The 22,262-nt window shown below is 39.2% G+C and overlaps 1 protein-coding gene across 1 annotated transcript in view; it reads left to right on the top strand.

Moving 5' to 3' along the window:
* Positions 1-22,262, top strand: part of Ziz (dedicator of cytokinesis protein Ziz) — a 573,699-nt gene that overhangs the window by 487,255 nt on the left and 64,182 nt on the right. Inside the window, exon 33 of the mRNA XM_068386849.1 lies at positions 17,628-17,891. Within this exon, the coding sequence (XP_068242950.1) occupies positions 17,628-17,891 (264 nt within the window). The remainder of the gene's footprint in view (positions 1-17,627; positions 17,892-22,262) is intronic.

The following is a 22,262-nucleotide window of genomic DNA, read 5'->3' as shown; positions in this document are numbered from 1 at the left end:
ATCAGTCATAAGGAGCCCAGATGAGTGCCTCATATTAGAAACCAAAGTTTCTGAACACAAAAGAATATCATACTGTCTGGACCCAACTGTAAGGTGTTGAAAATTGGCATGAAGACCATGGTATTTGCTCTACAGAAGACGACATTGAGGAGATTCAGGACATACTGGTCCCGCATTTCGCTCAATGTCTCCAGACAGCATAAGAATTAATAGTAATAAAAAAGAGACATCATACTTACAAACTAGATTAACAAGAATTATAACAAAAACAATATGTACAGAATTATAAATAAAGTGATTGATGAAACCCATAGACTATAGTAAAAAGTCGGAAAAACTGGTCAACAAGGAGGAGCCAATACACCATGTAAGGCTAAATACCCTCCAGGATAGCCACTTCAACTGAAGGGAGGACAGTAAGGATGATTTTGAGAAGAAAAAGAATCAGATAAAGAAAAGACAACCTCTTGATAAACCACCAGACATCCATGGCCCTTGTATTAAGCCTGTCCAACACACCATTTAAAAAAAAAAAAAAAAAAAAGAGGAAGAAAAAAAAAATAAGATAGAATACTGTGCCCGAGCGTACCCTCAAGCAAGAGAACTCTAACCCAAGACAGTGGAAGACCATGGTACAGAGGCTATGGCACTACCCAAGACTAGAGAACAAAGGTTTAATTTTGGAGTGTCATTCTCTTAGAAGAGCTGCTTACCATAGCTAAAGAGTCTCTTCTACCCTTACTAAGAGGAAAGTACACTGAACAAGAGCTGCTTACCATAGCTAAAGAGTCTCTTCTACCCTTACTAAGAGGAAAGTACACTGAACAAGAGCTGCTTACCACAGCTAAAGAGTCTCTTCTACCCTTACTAAGAGGAAAGTATACTGAACAATTGCAGTACAGTAATTAATCCCTTGGGTGAAGAAGGGATTAGTAAACTCGTCAGGTGTATGAGGAAAAACGAGAATCTGTAAAAACAATAGGCCAGACTATTCTGTGTATGTGTAGGCAAAGAAAAAATAAGCCGTAACCAGAGAGAGGGATCCAATGTATTACTGTCTGGCCAGTCAAAGGATCCAATAACTCTCTAGTGGTAGTATCTCAACGGGTGGCTGGTGCCCTGGCCAACCTACCTGACCATTCTCAGGTCAAAGAAGGTCTCATCCTTAGCACTAAAATATGACACTGCACTCAAATTCTTACATGACGACATCTTCAAACATTTAGCAGGATGGTTAGCCAAGCCAGACTCAACTGTCACATACAAAACTTTGAAGGCCCAACTAAGGTAATCCTACAGTATGGCCCAGCCCTCAGAGCCAGAAAATTGCTGGACAATGTAGTAATGGCAATAGGAGATCAATGGCTTTCACTTATCTACAAGCAACTCCGATGACTAGTAACAATACTTACCATTAATGCTCAGCAAGAGATGATACTGAGCTTTTGCTGAATAAAGTTCTCTTGACGAAAATTGCCGCCTAAAGCAGTTCCCAGTATATCCACCATACCCATCATGGATTTCCTACAATTGGTAGATGAGGTTCACCTGGCCCAGAAATTGGCAGAATCCAATTAACCACCTGTAGCAGTGGTCGCCACACACCCTCAAATTTTAAGTGAGCAGGAAACAGACTGCAAGCGACTGCCGCTCTTGTACACCGCTCAAGGAACAACAAGCATTTAAGGCCCGGTCACACCGCCCGAACGTTGCTGGAGCTTTCCTTGAACGGTGGGGAGGTGGACCAAACCCTCGAAAATTTAATTTAACGTTTTTACTTTCGGTCTTTATTAGGCTGCTGAACGTAGCAAATCCTTGCAGGATGTCGAAAAGTGTAGTGGAGTGATATTACAGTCACCAACCTGTAAAAGAAAATAACAAAGTAGGGTAAAAATTATGGTCGCTGTATCTTAATTAAAATAACAGGTTTTTTTAACAGTTTATTAAAAAAAGAAAAAAAAAGAGACTGAAACTTTTCGACATCCTGTATACCAATACCCTTATTGCATAAATTAGCAACTTCCATAATAGATGTGTAAGAAAACTCAGGAAATATGCGAGGATTTGCTACGTTCAGCAGTCTAATAAAGACCGAACGTAAAAACGTTAAATTAAATTTTCGAGGGTTTGGTCCACCTCCCTACCTTTCAAGGAACACTCCAGCAACGTTCGAGCTGTGTGACCGGGCCTTTATCAAGCAAACGAATGGCAGTGAGGCTCAAAGAATGTTGGCTAGCCTGGCCATCTCGTTTAGTGACACGAGTCTGTCTTTGGCTGTTTTTATTTCAGAAAATTAATAAAGACCTATAACTGTTTATACATCACTTGCTTACTGAGTACCTTATCACATAATGCTGTCAAAACATGGGGTGGAAAAAAGATATACATATATACACACACACACACACACACACACACATATATATATATATATATATATATATATATATATATATATATATATACACACACATATATATATATATATATATATATATATATATATATATATATATATATATATATATATATATGTGTGTGTGTGTGTGTGTGTGTGTGTGTATCTGTGTGTCTGTGGGTGTGGGTGCATATACATGTGTATGTATGTGCGTATATATATATATATATATATATATATATATATATATATATATATATATATATATATATACAGTGAATATGTGGGTCCCAATGGGTTTTTTTCATATCTTCCATGTGTTTTCTTTATAGTCCTAGATATTTTTCCACAGCATAAAGATTGTTTTTTATACTGGATTTTGACTTTACAACCATATCAGGATAGGTTAGTATAGGTTATGGTTTGTTTTCCCTTTGCCTAAACACACAGCGAATAGTCTGGTCTATTCTTAACTTATTTCCCTCTGTCCTCATACACCTGACAACACTGAGATTACCAAAAAATTCTTCTTCACTCAAGGGGTTACTGCACTGTAATTGTTCAGTGGCCCCTTTCCTCCTGTTAAGGGTAGCAGAGACTCTTTAGCTATGGTAAGCAGCTCTTCTAGGAGAAGGACACTAATATCAAACCATTGTTCTCTAATCTTGGGTAGTACCATAGCCTCTGTACCATGATCTTCCACTATCTTGCGTTAGAGTTCTCTTTCTTGAGGGTACACGAGGGCACGCTATCCTGTCTTGTTTCTCTCCCACTTATTTTGTTAAAGTTTTTACAGTTTATGTAGGAGATATTTATTTTGATGTTACTCTTCTTAAAAATTTTATTTTTCCTTGTTTCTTTTCTTCACTGGGCTATTTTCCCTGTGGGAGCCCCAGGGCTTATTGCATTCTACTTTTCTAACTAGGGTTGTAGCTTAGCAAGTAATAATAATAATAATAATAATAAAAATAATGATGATAATAATAATGATACGGAACTATATACTGTAGATGTGTTTTGACTTATTTTAAAACTTGCATTGCAACATTCTGTAGAAGCAAATCTCATTGTAACCTGAGTGCCTGTAGTCCTATGTGTGTATATATATATATATATATATATATATATATATATATATATATATATATATATATATATAAGTGAGCCCTCGCTACTTCGCGGTTCGACCATCGCGGATTCACCACTTCGCGGATTTTTTTCATAACGCATATATATACACATATCGTGGATTTTCCGGAAATTTCGAAAATACCGCGATATATGAAGACCCCAAATACGTATTTCGTTAATTCCATTAATACTGTAATTAGTAATATCTGCTTTTACTGAAGGTTCATTGCATTACATATGACATATAATTCAGTACAGAAAGAAATAAAACACGAAAAGAGAATGTGATCATACGATAATTCAGTATACAGTACGTAGTAAAATTAAATCGAACATGAAACGCAAATCACAGTCATACCGTATTTGAATGGTGTAAGGCTGCTGATGGCTACTACTACAAATGTAATGGATGTGCATCTTTTCCATGAATCTTTTGTATGTATACGTACGTAGTACCTGTACTGCATCCAATAATATTCTTTGTTGCAAAAATCACATCTCGAATAAGCATACATATCCTACAACAAAACAAGCGTAAAATAGCATATGTTAAGCTGTATACGTAGTACCTTGTATTTGAATTGGTAACTACTACGTAGCATGTAAGACGGATTGTGATTGGTTCAAGTGCTGATAGATGACGAATCAGAACCCAAGTTTTGAAATCTAGCCTGTGATTGGTGTTTTGACCGCTTCTCCAACCTCCAGCATCTTTTCGCGGCCACTTCGTTCGCCGCTCTCTCGCCGTGCAGATGCTGCTACGTTATTGTGAACTTTAATCTGTGCTGTGCGTGACTGTTTTAAGTCTAACTTTTTGTCGAACTTTCTGTTTAACCCCTACTGTACAATGGCTCCCAAGCGTTCTGCTTCTGCTAAGGCTGGTAGTGAGCCTAAACGCCACCGAAAGATGATGACGATTGCTGAGAAGGTGACGCTTCTCGATATGTTAAAAGAAGGCAGAAGTTACGCGGCTGCAGCCCGCCATTTTGGAGTGAACGAATCCACCGTTCGCTACATCAAGAAGGACGAGGCGAACATTAGAAAGACGGCTACCATCACCTTTAGCAGATCAGCGAAGCGAGTCGTTACCACGCGTAATAAAACGATCGTACGCATGGAAGGTGCTTTAGCAGTCTGGATTGCCGACTGCCGGAAGAAGAACATAGCCTTGGATACGAACACCATCCGAACCAAGGCTTTGGGCTTGTATGAGAATTTTGCGGCAAAGGAACCTCAAGATGACGATGGCGACCATGCTGAAGAAGAAGATGATGTAGATGAACCTCAACCAGGGACATCCACTGATTCCCAGCCTCAGAAACAACGTTTTTCCCCCAGCAAAGGATGGTTCGCGAAGTTTCAGAAATGCTTCGGCCTGAAACTTACGCGAACGAGACGTTCAAGAACATTATCGCTGAAGGTGGATACAAGCCGGAACAAGTGTTTAATATGGATGAGACCGGCTTGTTTTGGAAGAGAATGCTGTCGCGAACTTTCCTGTTCAAAGAAGAAGCCAAAGCCTCTGGCTTTAAAGCATTCAAAGATCGTGTTACCCTCGTGATGTGTGGCAATGCTGCTGGATTTTTGCTAAAGCCGGGGCTTATTTACAAGTCGAAAAATCCTCGCGCTTTGAAAAATAAAAATAAGAATCTCCTTCCCGTGTACTGGATGCATAATCAAAAAGCATGGATTACGAAGATGCTGACCTCCAACTGGTTCCACCAGTGTTTTATCACGCAAGTCAGCAAATATCTCGTAGAGAAGGGCTTGCCATTTAAGATCCTTCTCCTTATGGATAACGCTGGTGGACACGCAACTGACCTGTCGCATGAGGGCATTCAGGTTCAGTTCCTGCCACCCAACACCACGTCATTAATTCAACCGATGGACCAGGGGGTTATCAGGGCGTTCAAGGCCCTCTACACGAAGAATACCTTGGCGGACCTCGTTGCGTGTGTGGATGCTGCCCAAGAAGATGAAGATGAAAATTTCAATTTGAAGGCGTACTGGCGGAAGTACACAATAGCCACGTGCCTGAAGAATATCCAGGAGGCACTGCAAGAAATGAAACCTGCTACTCTTAATGCGAGCTGGAAGAAGTTGTGGCCCCAGATTGTTTACGATGACGAGGGATTTACTTGTATGAGATTCAACACTCTGCAATACGCAAATCTGTGCAGTTGGCTGCGATAATTGGAGGTGACGGGTTTGGCGACATGATGACTGAAGACGTCGACGAGTTGTTGGACTGCCATTCCCAGCCGTTAACTGACGCAGACCTAGAAGACCTGACGAAATCGGCCAGTGAAACGCAGGAAGAGACCCAAGAAAATGTCGAAGAAACGGGCTTAACATTAGAACGGCTTGCCAAGTTCTGCAACCATGTGAAGGAGGTAAAAGAAATGTCGCAAGAGTGGGACGAGGATATGGTTCGGTCTATGCAATTCTGCAACAAGATCGATGACATCATGACTCCCTACAGGATGCTCTTCGAGCGAAAAAAGAAGCAGCGGCAGCAACTTCCGATCACAATGTTCTTCCAGCCTCGCAAAAAAGAGCCAGTTCCTCCTGCTACTATGCCTTCGGAAGAAATTGAAGAAGTGTCCCAGGAAGAAGTTGAAGAGGTGTCCCAGGAAAAGACACCTCCGTCTGAAGAGACGTAAAATACTATCATTGGCTGCACAGTAGAAGACATCATCAGCTTCATCATCATCATTTCTACTGTGCAGCAAATTCATCGCCATCATCATTCAAGTTTTTCTTCAACTTCTTTCATGGTGAGTACAGTAACAATCTTTATTTTTTCTTATACATGTTTTACTTTAATATTCTAACATTTTAATATTTGTGCCTGTTTTAGTTTAGTATGCATTAAGTTAAAGGGAAGGTTTTAAAAGTCTGAATATACATGTTATAACCTATCATATTTTTTTGTTCAAAATTTACATTTACGTACGTAAAACAACTCTCTCTCTCTCTCTCTCTCTCTCTCTCTCTCTCTCTCTCTCTCTCTCTCTCTCTCTCACTCTCTCTCTCTCTCTCGTAAATTGTTTTCCTGCTTTGCTACGTACAGTATGTACTGTATGATTTTATATAGATACGGTAAATAATATTTGTAATAATATATTTTCTAAAAGATTTTACTGTAATATCATTATTTATCACTTTCATCATGCGCGTTAAATGCCTTCGTTTGTTTACTGTATTACGATCGAAGATGGAGCGTACTTTATGACGCCGCCTGAAACGGCGGCGTCATAAAGAAAAACATTTCATTTGGAAGTCCTAAGAAAAATTAAGTAAAACATTGGTAATAACAAAATCAACATACTGTACTGAATAATCAATATAATCGATGCAAAAACTAACCTATACACAGATGTGTAAATGTGTTTGTTTCTTCATTATGATCAGAGATAAGCGTAAACAAAACATTGGTTGCCCTTTTTTATCGTGTTTTTTGGCGTGTTTAGGAAACGCATGATATAAAATCGCCTTCAATATTTGTGCCTGTTTTAGTTTAGGGTACTGTAGTACATGCATTAAGTGTTCTGTACATTAAAGGGTAGTTTGTTAACAGTACTACGTACAAGGGAAGGTTTTAAAAGTCTGAATATACATGTTAAATAAATACGTAAATATGGTGTCACTACTTCGCGGATTTTCACCTATCGCGGTCGGGTCTAGAACCTATCCTACCCGATAAACGAGGGCTCACTGTATATATATATATATATATATATATATATATATATATATATATATATATATATATATATATATATATATATATATATATATATATATATATATAGGCCTTTATACATATCATTAGTGAGATTCTGCCTTTTCACCCTGGTTCGTTAGAACCGTCTCACAGACTTTCATGAGTTAGGCGAACCGGCTAACCAGTGTTGCCAAGTTAGCAGATATTGATTTCATCATAAAATCAGTATCAATGATTTTTGGTACTAGGCAGAAAATGGTTTGCAAAATTCTAGCGGCCCTGCGAAGGCTTAGGTTCCTCAAAGTGTACAGATTACTAAAAATATTATCAATGCCATTGCTGCGAGTTTTCAAGAATGAATATCATATGTTCAGATAAGAGGAGTCACCTTACTATTGAGGATTTAGCTAATCTTATGATAAATAATCTGATTTAGTAAAGATTTCTTTTATTTTTTCTTTGATAAAGAGGTACCTTAATATTATTTCGTTTATAGAATAGCAGCATTTAATGCCAAATAATAAAAGATAAACATATAATTAATTGTTTTTAATATTGTCTTCTGAAAATATACATCATCATGAAATCAATAAGCAATAATATAAATATAATTTATAGGATAATAATGACAATTTAAAAAAGCCCAACTTCCAAACATGCATATTCACTTTACTGGTACATGGAGATATACCTTCAGGTTTTTAAGTTCGTTATCTATAGAGTACAATAGTATATGCTGCAGATCTTCATGATGGAGAATATAGAAAAATAATAAAACTAATCATATATTCATTCCTAACTGTCTTTTTCATTATTATTATATTCACTATTAATTTTAAACCTATTCTCAGGAAATATAGCAGTAACTCCTTGCTCGCAATGTTTTCTTTCATATGATTTTATTTATCATGATAAAAAGTAAAGCAATAACTTATTGAAATATATGAATTTATTTCCCGAAATATTTACTATTTCTAGCAAATAAATGAATTGCGAATTTGGCCAGGTGAGGAGGTATTAGTTCAAGAAAATTACACTGGTAGCTAGATTCAAATTATGACCGTTTTTATATTAATAAATTCTCTATATCTGATAGCTTTTTTCCTAATTTGGCGAAGTACTACCATATGACAGTCACTCATAGTAGCTTACTGACATCACATCTGATAACATGTAGTTTGTTACTTAGTTGTGCACATGGGCCAAACAAACTTCTAGACATGTAGTGCATATCTAATGGTACATAGATTTATCTTTATATTATCAAGTTTATCATTGCCTATATATCATTATATGATGTTTAACCATTTTTTTTACGTAGCTTATTTGGAAAATAGCTGTGATTGATCATTTTATTTGCTAGAATCCAGTATCAGCATGTGGACATAAATATTACAAAATTCACATATACATATATATGTATATGTATATATATATATATATATATATATATATATATATATATATATATACATATATATATATACACACACATGTATATATATATATATATATATATATATATATATATATATACTATATATATATATATATACATATATATATATAATATAGAACCAAATGACAAGATATTTGAATCCCAACACTATATATGTATATATATATATATATATATATATATATATATATATATATATATATATATATATATGTGTGTGTGTGTGTGTGTGTGTGTGTTTATATTTGTACATATACATACATATATATATATATATATATATATATATATATATATATATGTGTGTGTGTGTGTGTGTGTGTGTATGTGTGTGTGTGTTTGTGTTTGAGCCTATGTGTACATGTTCATTATAAAAATATCAATGCATATTTATTTTTCTTGTATCAATAAATATTTTCAATTCAATTATATGCTTTGTACCTATCACACACTGAAATACAGGGATAGAGAGTAGGTGAAGTGGCCATTTTTTATATAACTCCATTTTCATATATCATGCTTTCTTCTCATTTTTACTTTTTTTTAGAATAATATATGCTTTTATTTTTATAATACTCTACTATAGCCTTGAAATTCTAAGTTCAATTATTTGGTAAATGAAAGTGAAAAATAGCTTATAAGTAATTAAGATTTATTTTGATACCATGTAACTTCACCAAATATTGTTTACTTACCAAGCTGATTTGGTGAGGTATCTAACTTAGTAAAGTCATACTGTAAGGTTAAACTGCATTTGAGTATACATATTTCTGGAGAGCCACGTTTTGTATACCATAAATGAAGTTAGTGGTAGAATTTTTGGGTTTTCTGTCATGAGTCTCTTGAGGATTGACAGAGAAATATCCCATGAAAAATGTTAAGAAATCTTTTGTCTATACAGTAACTCTATTTCTGGGTCGACCTGTGACGCCCGGTGAAAAGGGTCCATCTTTACACTTTTCTGATATAAATCTTCCAAATATACCAGAGAAAGATAAAAGCATGGAATGCAGAGATTACTACCCTCGCGCGAGCACCTTGTGGGTGTCGTGTATAAAGCATAGGCGTGTGAAAACCACTATTCACAGGCTGTCTTCCATTTAGATAATTCCTTCATCAAAGGGAAGGGCCGTAACAGAGGCCCTAGAAACCACACTTGGACCACGCCACCGACACCTAACACAAACGCCCTCTAGGTCATCCTTCTGTTTTGGACTTGCTCGCTTGGTCGTATTTTTTTGTGCTCTTGGTGTTTTTTCCCGTTTTTGGATTTAATTCATCATGACTGAAACTACTACTTCACCTTTACCAATGTTAAGTACCATAGTTTGTTTTGACAGCTTTTTACAGTACCGGGCAGTTGTTCTCTTTCCAGTAGTGTGGTTTTTAATTATGGATCGGCTTGGCCTTCCTCGGCGTCGGCAGCCATTGTTGTTTTGATTTGCCTTGCTGGAATTTCACGTTAATATTGTCCATTTGGTACTCTGTCATATAGGTTCTTGGTTAAGTCACTTACGATTTTTGAACCATTATTTTGATCATTATTTTTATTATTGTTTTACTATGGTATTTATTGCTAGCAAGTCCAATTTGGACGAACGAAGAATAACGTCCTTGGCTTTATTATAGTTTAAGTACCCGCCTCGGGAAGGCGTTCGTTTATAGACTATATCTTTATATGTATTTTGCTACGCAGTCGTTATTCTTCGTTCATGGTCATTACAATTTTATTATTATTCTTATATCATATTATAGTGTGCTTTTGGTTCTTTATAGTGTAACCATGAGAGCGTGAGCATGGAGTTCTCGTTTTCTGTTGCTACAGTCACGAGTTACCCTTTCTCTCGTGTTCTTTCTTAATCTCGAGTAGGAGAGGTGGATTACCCGTTTTCCGTTTTATACGCTCACGGGTTATCCCTCCCCCCTCTCCTTCTACGGGTTTATGATATTTACGTTTTATGATATTTACGTTTTATTTTATTATGTGGTTACTGTTGATATAGCTAGCATCATTAATAGGTCCCGTTCGTGTATGAGTCATTATTTTGGGCCAGCTTTATGCTGCCACCCATAGTTCCGTCCTCTCCCCGATCCGCCTTGGGAGTAGGTTCGGAATGTTCATCCTCTCCGCCTTGAGTTCTACTCCGCCATAAGGGATACTCATTGAGTTTGGAACCTAGTCAGATATTTGGAGTACAACGGTGACCCCCTGCACTCGGACTCCGGCTTCGGCCTTATGCACACGAACTTTTTCATTATTAATCACAATTTCATTATTACGAACCTTTTCACCGGACCTCCGGCTTCACCGGAGATCACCCAGACGATCAGCATTGAGGTTAACATTAACTTACCGCTGCTGTTTATAGTTACATATTACTTGGTTACAGACCTGTCACTGCATCCTCGGCTTGTCCGTGGTTCCGCAGGGTACATTAATTTATTCTGATTTTGTTTTAATATATTAATATGGAACTCTAGTTTTCAATTATTGAACCATGCTATGCACACATAATTAATGTTATCTAGACTCTTTTGGTTGATCTGATCACTGACCAGAGTCTCAAGGAACATCCAGACTTATGTCTCCTTTCTTTTACAGAAGGTCCGCCGGGCTGCCAAGGGCTGCCCCGCTGCCTTTAATGATCCCTCGGGCCATGACCTATGCCGGTCCCATGTGCATTGTGCCATATCCTTCTCTCGGGAACCGGGACAAGCCTCCTACATGGTGTGGTTCCCGGAGTCGTGCACGCTCTGGTACGAGCTGTCCTCCCTACTCCTGAACGATGATGTAAGTTGGTTCTAGTTTGTTCCTTTTTATCCTTTGGCGATGATTTAATTTGTTCTTTATATATGTATACATCGCTTGTTGCGGAGAATGGTCTTCTCCTTCATCACTAATCCCCTCACCTCTTTCAGGCTGATGATGACTCTCTCCGGGCTGCAAGAGCTGCTCTCCGTCCTTGGGTGTCAGGCTTTGAAAGGAATGCTCCGTCTGGCGCACCCTATCTCCTCGACGGAGACATGGCCTCTCGTCTGTTCCCGGGCTCTACCACTGCAGCAGTTCCGCCGGAGACAGCGGCCCCGTTAATTGAGGCAGTTAGAGCAACCATCCCAACGGAAGAGGAAGCTTTATTGGCGGGGAACGTGTCCTCTCTAGATTTGGACGTCGAACCCATGGACGAGCAGGTAGGTGGTGCTGAGTTGGTGGACCCCCTTTTATCTCTCACTCCTTCCTCTACCTCTTCCTTCCTCGGCTTTGATAAGCCTACGGCTTCTCCTCGGGATCCCTCCGTCCCTGTACGACCCAAGGTGAAGCCACTACGTACCTTTAAGCCTTCAGCTTTGCCATTATCTGCGTCAGCGGTCCCCGGACCCTCAAAGGATCCTGATGTTCATATTACTTTACAGAAAACCGTGACTGCTAAAAAGACGAAGTCCGCTAAGTCCAAGGCTTCGTCAGCGGGTAGTGCTCAGGATCCCTCCTTCCCCGTCGACCTGATCAAGGGTATTGTTAAAGAGCAGATACAGCAACATTCTAGGGCAAGCCAAGGAGCTATGACGGAGCTCAAAGATATGGTGGCGAATCTGATCTGTTCAGGAACTCAGATGCCTCCTCCTTCAGCCCCAGACGCGTCGAAATTACCCCCCTTCGATAAAAACAACCCATGGAGGTTTGCCTTGCATGCTCCATATATAGATGGTACCATAACTCTGGATGGCATAGGCACCCGCCCTCTAGAGGACCTAGAATTTTACCCTCCGGGACTAGAGTTCCCATTCAACGGCTTCGTCCGTTTGAAAGAGCATGCCTTGGTTAGGTTAGACAAGGTACCGAAGGAAACGGTAATATTTCCTAAAGAACAGGCCCAAGCTGTGTGGGCCAGGACGATGTCTGAATGGGGGTGCGCTAACTCCAAGCTCACCCCACACAAAGAGGCCTACACCATATTTACAGCTGCTCCTGCTATTACCTTACCTATTATGGATAAATTGACAGATCTCACTATTGAAGCTGTCAAAGAAGGTTCTGCCATGCCGGCTCTTAAAGAGACGGACCCCACCTCCATGCTCATCCCGAGTACCTCTACTGCCTGGGACGATGCTTCCTCTACTTTCACAGTAGGGAAGTTAGACCCAGACTGCGCCTCTACTCTGTTTTCCGAGAAGCTTCCCAAATTACCGGAGAATCTTCTCAGGACTCAGTTTGAGGCACGAAATAGGTTAGCTAGGTCTCTCCACTCCATTACCTCCGCGGAGTCCCTGGCCTCGCTTTATCCGACTGAGACCTTGTTTCGGATATTCACGAAGAACCTGTCTCTGTCCTACCAAATCGACCTACACGATTTCTGGTCGGCTCGGGTTAGTTGCAGGAAATACGTTCTGTCTGAGGCCTCTATCAGACATGAACCGAACAGGCTGATAGCTTCCTCCTGCTGGGGTAAAACCCTCTTTCCTCAGGAGGAGGTGAACAAAGTTCTGCAGGACGCTGCGAGAGCAAACCAAAATTTGCAAGTAAGGTGGGGCCTCACTGCCAAAAGGAATGTCGAAGCCCAAAAGCAAGCTTTCTTCAAGAAGAAGCAGAGATTTACCCCTTACAAGACGAACCGGTATCACTACCATCAATCGTCAGTTACCCACTCGTCATCACAGTCTCCCTCTGCTTCGATGTCTCAGCAACCGAATTCCCCTCAACAGGTGGTCTACCTCACTGCTCCCCTACGTACACAACCCAACCCCGTTTGGATGCCCTCTCCTGCATACAACCCTAGCTACGAATCCTCAGGCTCCTTTCGTGGACACCAGAGAGGAAGCTACAGGGGTAGAGGACAGTTCCGCCAACGAGGCGGACCTAGGACAAGGGGTGCTCGGGGAGGGAAAGGACCTAGATTCACTCCCTCGCAATGATGTGGTCCCGGTAGGGGGGAGACTTTACCACTTTCGAGACCATTGGACCTTCAGTCCGTGGGCTCACAGCATAATCTCCAAAGGTTTGGGTTGGAAATGGTCACAGGGTTCTCCACCTCCACCAGTGACCTTCTTCCAGAAACCCACTCCCATCCTGAAAGAGTACACCACAGAGTTACTCAAGAAGAAAGCAATCAAACGGGTTCGATCAATGAAGTTCCAAGGCCGCCTGTTTACTGTTCCGAAGAAAGACTCGTCGGCATTGAGAGTGGTCCTGGACTTGTCAAAACAAAACTCTTACATTCTCTGCGACAAGTTCCGGATGTTGACTATCTCTCAGGTACGGACCTTACTTCCCCGTGGGGCCGTCACCACCTCTATCGATCTTACCGACGCCTATTATCATGTGCCAATAGCTCGAAACTTCTCTCCTTACCTAGGCTTCCGCCTAGGTAGGAAAGCCTTTGCGTTCAAAGTCATGCCCTTCGGTCTCAGCATTGCTCCCAGGATATTCACGAAACTGGGAGAGACAGTGTTAGAACAACTCAGGAACCAAGGGATACAGATCATTGCTTATCTGGACGATTGGCTCATTTGGGCTCGGTCGACCCTGGAATGCAACAGAGCTACGACAAAAGTACTTCGATTTCTCGCCAACCTGGGATTTCAGGTCAATCTCCAAAAGTCCCGCCTGCAACCATCAGGCCACTTCGAATGGTTAGGCATTCAGTGGGACCTTTCAAAGCACAAGCTATCCCTTCCTTCCAAAAAGGTAAAGGAAATAGCTTCCAAGATCAGGAATTTTCTCAAACACAAACAGGTGTCCAGAAGAGCCTTAGAAAGAATCCTCGGCCTTCTCCAATTCGCTTCAGTAACAGATCTCCCATTAAAAGCCAAACTCAAAGACATCAATCGAGTTTGGAGAGAGAGAGCTACAGTACCTTTAAGAAACAAGGTCTCGAAGATCCCCTCTGTCTTGAAAATGAGACTACGCTCATGGTCCGAACCAAGGAACCTCTCCAAATCGGTTCCTCTACAATTCCCACCTCCACAAGTGACAGTTCATACAGACGCGTCTCTGAGTGGATGGGGGGTTACTCCGAACATCAGATGTTTCAGGGCTCTTGGTCACCCGCCATGAAACAGTTCCATATCAATGTTCTCGAAGCCATGGCAGTGTTCTTGACCCTGAAGAGAATCTCTCCTCCGAGGTCGACCCACATCAGAGTAGTGTCAGACAGCACAGCCGTAGTACACTGCGTCAACAGAGGAGGATCCAAGTCACCCAACCTGAATCAGGTCCTGGTCACTATCTTCGCCTTGGCAACAGAAAAGAACTGGTTCCTGTCAGCAACTCACCTAGCAGGAGTCCAGAATGTGATAGCGGACTCACTATCCAGGACGAAACCACTGGAATCAGAATGGTCTCCAGACATAAATTCATTCCGGTGGATACTCAGGCTGGTTCCGGGCCTCCAGGTAGATCTATTCGCAACTCAGCTGAATCACAAACTTCCTTGTTATGTGACCCCAAACCTGGACCCTCAGGCTTATGCCATGGACGTATTAACCCTGGATTGGAACCATTGGAAGAATATTTACCTATTCCCTCCAGTGAATCTTCTAATGAAAGTTTTACACAAACTACGCTCCTTCCGAGGGGCAGTGGCTTTAGTAGCACCTCACTGGCCAAAGAGCAGTTGGTTTCCTCTCCTCCTCGAGTTGAAACTCCGTCCCTTCCGGATCCCATTCCCCAAACTGACCCAAGTAGTCCAAACTCAGACTGTGTCAGATTCCTCATCGAATCAGACAAAAGGGACTCGACAATTCGTCAATATGATTCGGCCGTTAAGAAACTAGCAGATTTCCTAAAGAATTCAGACCATTCTCGTATGTCTCCGAATTTAGCCATCTCTTTCTTTAGGTTCCTATTTGACAAAGGCCTAGCAGCTAGCACTATAACCACCATCAAGTCAGCTTTGAAGAAAATCTTCCTTGTTGGGTTTAACATTAACTTAGCTGATTCCTATTTGTCATCTATTCCAAAAGCATGTGCTAGGCTTCGACCTTCGGTTCGTCCACAAAAGGTCTCTTGGTCTCTGAACGATGCCCTCAAACTTGCGTCAGACACGGACAATGAATCCTGCTCTTATATCACTCTTCTTAGGAAGACTTTATTTCTATCGGCTTTGGCCTCAGGTGCTAGAATCTCAGAACTAGCAGCTCTCTCACGAAACTCAGAAAACATAGATTTCCTCCCTTCAGGCGAAGTACTTCTTTCTCCAGACAGAGCTTTCCTAGCTAAAAATGAGGATCTGCAAAATAGGTGGTCCCCTTGGAAGATTATTCCTCTTCCCCAGGATACTTCTCTGTGTCCAGTCACTACTCTCAGGGCCTTTTTAGCTAGAACTGCCACCCGCTCGTCTGGCCCCTTGTTTATCAGGGAACAAGGAGGTACTATTTCCATTCAAGGTATCAGACAACAAATCCTCTACTTCATTAAACATGCTAATCCGGAATCATTTCGCCATGCTCATGATATCCGGTCAGTAGCTACCTCCATCAATTACTTCCAGAACATGGATTTTGATGACCTTAAAAAATATACGGGTTGGAAATATCCTATGGTTTTAAAACGCCACTATCTAAAGAACTTACAGGCCCTTAAATACCCAACAGTTGCAGCTGGGAGTCTTATCTCTCCCCATTAATCTCTTGTTCTTCCTTTCTTCCATCTCTTCTCTTCTCCCTCCTACCCGCCACTCACACCACGTCGCCACTCTCCTGGGTGGTTAGTTAGCCCTAAGATATTTACCATGTTTAATTCCTATGGTTTAACTGTTATTGTATTTACCGTTACTTTAATGTTTAGATATGCTTAGACATGTAAGATTTGATGCCTTTTGCGTTTGGACACACGGATGTTTCCTTGTCTTCATATTTATTTAGCCTTACGTTCACTATGTCCTTTGGCTAGTTTGTAATTTTATGTTTACTTACATTATTATATTATATTATTTTGTTACATGGTGTTTGTATTCTCCTCATTATGTTATTACTTTATTGGGCTCCGAAGGCATTCTCAGGTACATTTTCACCGGGCGTCACAGGTCGACCCAGAAAAGGGATTTTGACGAAGGAAAAATCTATTTCTGGGGAGAGACCTGTGACGCCCGGTGAAACCCTTCCCTGTTATTTTGTACGGACCCACCCTTTCCTTTCCAAGCCATATGTTCTTGCAGAAGGATGTCCTAGAGGGCGTTCGTGTTAGGTGTCGGTGGCGTGGTCCAAGTGTGGTTTCTAGGGCCTCTGATGAAGGAATTATCTAAATGGAAGACAGCCTGTGAATAGTGGTTTTCACACGCCCCTGCTTTATACACGACACCCACAAGGTGCTCGCGCGAGGGCAGTAACCTCTGCATTCCATGCTTTTATCTTTCTCTGGTATATTTGGAAGATTTATATCAGAAAAGTGTAAAGAAGGACCCTTTTCACCGGGCGTCACAGGTCTCTCCCCAGAAATAGATTTTTCCTTCGTCAAAATCCCTTTATACCCTCTTACACTGAAATGAAGTCTTATGACATTAATATACCCCTTAATTCGTAATGACGAGAATGCTCTATTGATTGATATACTATATGGTGGAATTATGTTTTCCCAGTGAAAGTTTACTCAATATTGTATTCCATGTGTGTTTGAAATGAAACAAAATATTTGGTTAAAATGATTCAAGGATGCATCTTTAGATATTTCTATATGCAACATAGTTTCTTTGCTGACTTCCAGAAACTATGTGAAGGATTTCCCATATAATTGTAAAATATGTAGAACAATATAATGCATAATTTGACACAAGGTTTAGCTTACTCTTCGTTGATAAGGTTCATTTAAGATTAGATTAATTAGGATCATAAATGTATTTTCAGTGGCATAATCGTTTTCATGTCTTAAATGCTTAATAATTGTTTAGCTTAGTATGATGCATTGTATTCATATATTTCAGGTTGATGCAGATGAACTAGAATCTCGCTATGCTTACATCCAAGTTACTCATGTTAATCCTTATTTCCCAGAAGAAGAAAGGGCGAATCGCATAACAGAATTTGATATGAATAATAATATCAATACCTTTATGTTTGAAACTCCATTTACTCAAGAAGGAAAAGCACATGGAAAATTGGATGAACAGTGGAAGAGGAGGGTGATTCTGAAAACCGATTACAGTTTTCCCTATGTAAAGAAGAGGATCCAAATTGTAGACACTGAAGTAAGTACAGCTTAGAATCCATATACATTTTAGATTAGAATAATGTATTACAAGCATAATCATAATATTAATGTTGTCTTATTAAGTATTGATTATGTTTTTATTGATCCCCTGCTGTTCATATTAACATAAAACTAGTTTTTTTTTACAAAATGTGTAAAAATTTGCAACTACAGCCTGGCTTCTTATCAATGGTTGACCAAAAGGTACAAATTTGACAAATTTACAAGGTAACTCACTTATTTCAAACTAATGAAATATATATTATGTTGAAGAAAAAAGAAAACAGACTTCCAGTGTCAGAGAATTCTATCAATTCTCCCAGAACCAAAGGAAAGGAATGTTTCTTGCCACACCCCTCCCCCTCCTTAGTTATTTTTAAAAAGACGAGAATAAATTACTTTTAGATTTCATTTCTTACTTGCATAAAAAAGGATGAGCAGAATTGATCATATCTATTATCATTGTATGATATCTTAAAAATTTTTTTTTAATAAAATTCACTCTTTTACCTTAGAAAATAGTCAGATTATCAGATATTTTATATACATAACTTCATTTTTCTTATTCTAAAATCTCCCATTTAAAGAAAGGAAACTATTCCATCTTATGATAAACTAAGAACAAATAAATTCCATAAACTTTTAACAAATCCGAGATAGAGTATTTAAGTAGATTATTATTACTGTGATACATATTACAATATAGATTATCATACATTATATGTTATCAAGTGCTACATAACAAATACAGTACATATGTATTTAGTGCCTCTTTTGATAGATTATTTGCACTTCATTCATATACAGTACAATTTAATGTCGTCTGCTAAAACTGTTCAGCTGACAGAGGAATGACTGATTTTATGCCTTTTAGAAATAATGGAAATAATTCTTATATCTAATTACCATTTTTCAAGGAAACAAAGATTTTTTATCAGGAGATATATATGTATTGTATGGAGCATAAAAGTATATGGTCATCCATCCTTAATCGTTGGTATTACATTTGAGCCCCTACCGTTAGTGAGGAATTCCACGGATAATAGGAGACCCTATACTCTAAGAATATTTTCCTTTTATAAATAATCACTTGAGAATTGTAATCGTACTTGAAATACATAATACACAAAATCAGGTAATCTATATTGAAATCTTTTACTTGCAATATTGTTATCCCCTCCCTTCTCTCTCTCTCTCTCTCTCTCTCTCTCTCTCTCTCTCTCTCTCTCTCTCTCTCTCTTGGATACACATAAATGCCTCTTAATGTGCTCTAACACACTCAACTGTTCAGTATGACAGATGAAAGTACTATATGACGTATGTAGTAATAACATGATACTGTCTAGTGTGATGATATTAGTAAAAACAATAATGAAAAAGCAAAGAAACACATTATAACTTTATCACTAACACTTGCAAACAGGTTTGGCGTCGTGTGTATCAGATCATATAACAAAATACAGTATTATCATATTACCAATGGATATGAAAAGTATTGCAATATATGATCACTGATGTAAACAGATTCTCTCTCTCTCTCTCTCTCTCTCTCTCTCTCTCTCTCTCTCTCTCTCTCTCTCTCTCTCTCTCTCTCTCTCTCTCTATCTGAAACAAAGGTATAATTTAAGGAATCTAATTGAATATATTTTAGATAAAGTACGGTATGCTTTTCAGCTTGAAAATTAATGAAATTTAATTTTTTAGAAATTTTCAAATCACCTGATAACATTTTTCTTTTTAACCGAAAAATTTAGACTTTTTTGAGATTTTTTTTTAATATATGGAAATATAATGACATAAGATATATTCCTCTCTGCTCAATATACATTTTTCTGATCGAGAAATGCACGTTCATCAAAATAAGCATGGTGGGGTTTATCCTGCACTTTTTAAAGAATATTAAGGTAACTACAATCCTGGGAAATTGTAATCATAGCAATAACGGATTTCCATGGAAATTTCCTTGACAAATGAGGAAATTTGTGCTGCATAGCTTTTAACTCCCTCATTAAAGGGACCGTACAAAAGTCTAATTGAATTGGGACATATTTCTAAGTTAACTGGAAACTTTCTTTGGTGCAGTTTACCTAAAGGATCAAGGGGAACCATGAAGTCATAAATTATTTTTAAGAATGTGCTTGGTGGCAACTCCGTGTGATACAAGGTCGGCTGGATTACTTGATGTTTAAACATATTCAAGTCGTACTCTACTTCAGCATTAATCCATTCCGTTACGAAAATCAAGGGTACAACTTATGCTGAAGAGTTTAATATGTAATAAATGCCTATTAAGATCAGGGGGACTCGTACTCTTCAATGAGATTACCAATTGTCTGATTATATCCTTTAGTCCAGATTTTATTTCCAATGAGCCCACATGTTTGACCTTGAAGGAAGCGCAACAGGATTTTATATTTATCGGTTGAGGAGTATTTGCGGGATTCATTGACAGTTTGGCGAAACAGACTCTACCAGCCCATTGTTCACCTATCTCTGCAATCATTGAAAGGCGGTGGTGAGGGTTAAATGCGATGGTAACATAAACGATTTGGTGTTCACGTTTGACGTGGATTTTGAATGGGGGTCAATGCCTGTCTCGTGGAACGTAATGTTACTGTAGATGATTTCCATTTGCTTAGCTTATGCATAATCGTAGAGTAGCTTGCTATGACAATGGATTATAATTACTAAAAATGTTCCTGATTCCTCCAATAAGAACTTTGAAATGTTCCAAACCTCAGGGATTATACAAGAAAAGTCAATAGAAACAAAGGGTTAGAAGGCTTTTCTGGATCCATGCAAAGAAACCTAAATAAAAATTTTTGACTGCCTTCCAAGTCACACATTAATCTCATTTCAGCATGAGGTTGCAGAGGATTTTTAAGTTTATGATCAATGTCCGCCATCTTAGGTCTACCACTCGTTATGAAACAGATCTGATACTTAATGAAATTTCAGGATAATTTTAAGGGGGACTGACGAAACATTAACACTGACAGAAAATGACACAGATATAGGCTCAAAGAGGTATAAACGGGACAATTAACGGATTTTGAGCAAAGCGAAAAATCTATATTTGGGTGATATGGCCATGTTGTCCTGATGGAAGGTTCCTTTAGGTAGCTTTCTGAGGGATATTTGGCTACAGGGATACTCCCAGAGAATTGACCACAGGTCTCCAAAATTCTAACTCCTGGCGCGAGTATCCTTAATATAACTTTTAAGGATATCCCATAATATCAAGGGACGTATTTCTTGATACGACACATAGCAATCTTTACCCCGAATAAAGTTTTCACCTTGAGGGGGAAGAGTGGCGAGTTTGAAGGGAAGCTGTTATCAAGGTTACGTGGTGGATCCCTTGCCCGTACTACTACGGCGTAACTATTACTTGTTGCATTTAAGCATGGATAGCCGCAGATAGAGTAGTTTTGGGTGGGGACTTTCGTTACATAGTTGTATACTCCTTTTCGAAAGAAGGGAGGGTCCATCAGGACGACATGGCCATATCACCGAAAAATAGATTTTTCGCTTTGCTCAAAATCCGTTTTTTGGGCTCAACCATGTTGTCCTGATGGAAGTATACCAGAGAATTACTTGAAAGTACTATATCTGTGGATTTGTGTAAGTGCCTTTACTTTGAATGAGTTCCTTATATGGTCTTCTAGACCTTTATATATGACATTACCGTTATTTGTCATATCCACTAAGCTTAGAACTAGCTTAGGGCTTCCTGCCCCCTGCAGGGAAAGTGTCAAATTCGACTATAAAGATTCAAAGTTTGTATCTCCATAGGAACGGACGGTATATCTCAGGGAATACCTTTTATCCCTTCGAAATCTGTACTCTGATTTCAAGTTGGGCCCTTCTAGGGTTTAATTAAAACTCTAGTATACTTTATTCGTCTGTAACTGAAATAGCAGCAATAAGACGCAAATACATACAGTATTTTACCTTGTAACTAGATTATCAATTGTAGTTACAATCAGGTATGAATCTGATCCGGCATTGAAAATACATCAGGGTCCATATTTTCTCCTTTTTGGGAAAAATATGTAATTTCATGGAAATGATGCCACTTAATGGAGATGGGAAACCAAATCTGACTGATTTGTACAGATTTTGGAAATGCCTGAACACCGTGACGTAACGTTCACTCGGCACTGGTGTTATCGGTCAGATATGCACCTACATGGAACAGTGTGTTAATCATCATTGTGATTTGCACTTGAGAGTAAATGTACCCATGCACCCGATGCACTGGTAAGTCCCAAAGCAGTTCACTGTTCGTCGCAGGCTTAGACGACGGGTTTCTAAAACTACCCGCCGCCACCGAAACATGTCTTATTTATGTACTTGCTTCGTATAG

Source organism: Palaemon carinicauda, chromosome 1 (genome assembly GCF_036898095.1).
Source record: "Palaemon carinicauda isolate YSFRI2023 chromosome 1, ASM3689809v2, whole genome shotgun sequence".
Taxonomy (NCBI): Eukaryota; Metazoa; Arthropoda; class Malacostraca; order Decapoda; family Palaemonidae; genus Palaemon; species Palaemon carinicauda.
The sequence above is the reverse complement of the archived record's forward strand: the minus strand, read 5'-3'. Positions and strand labels throughout refer to the sequence as shown.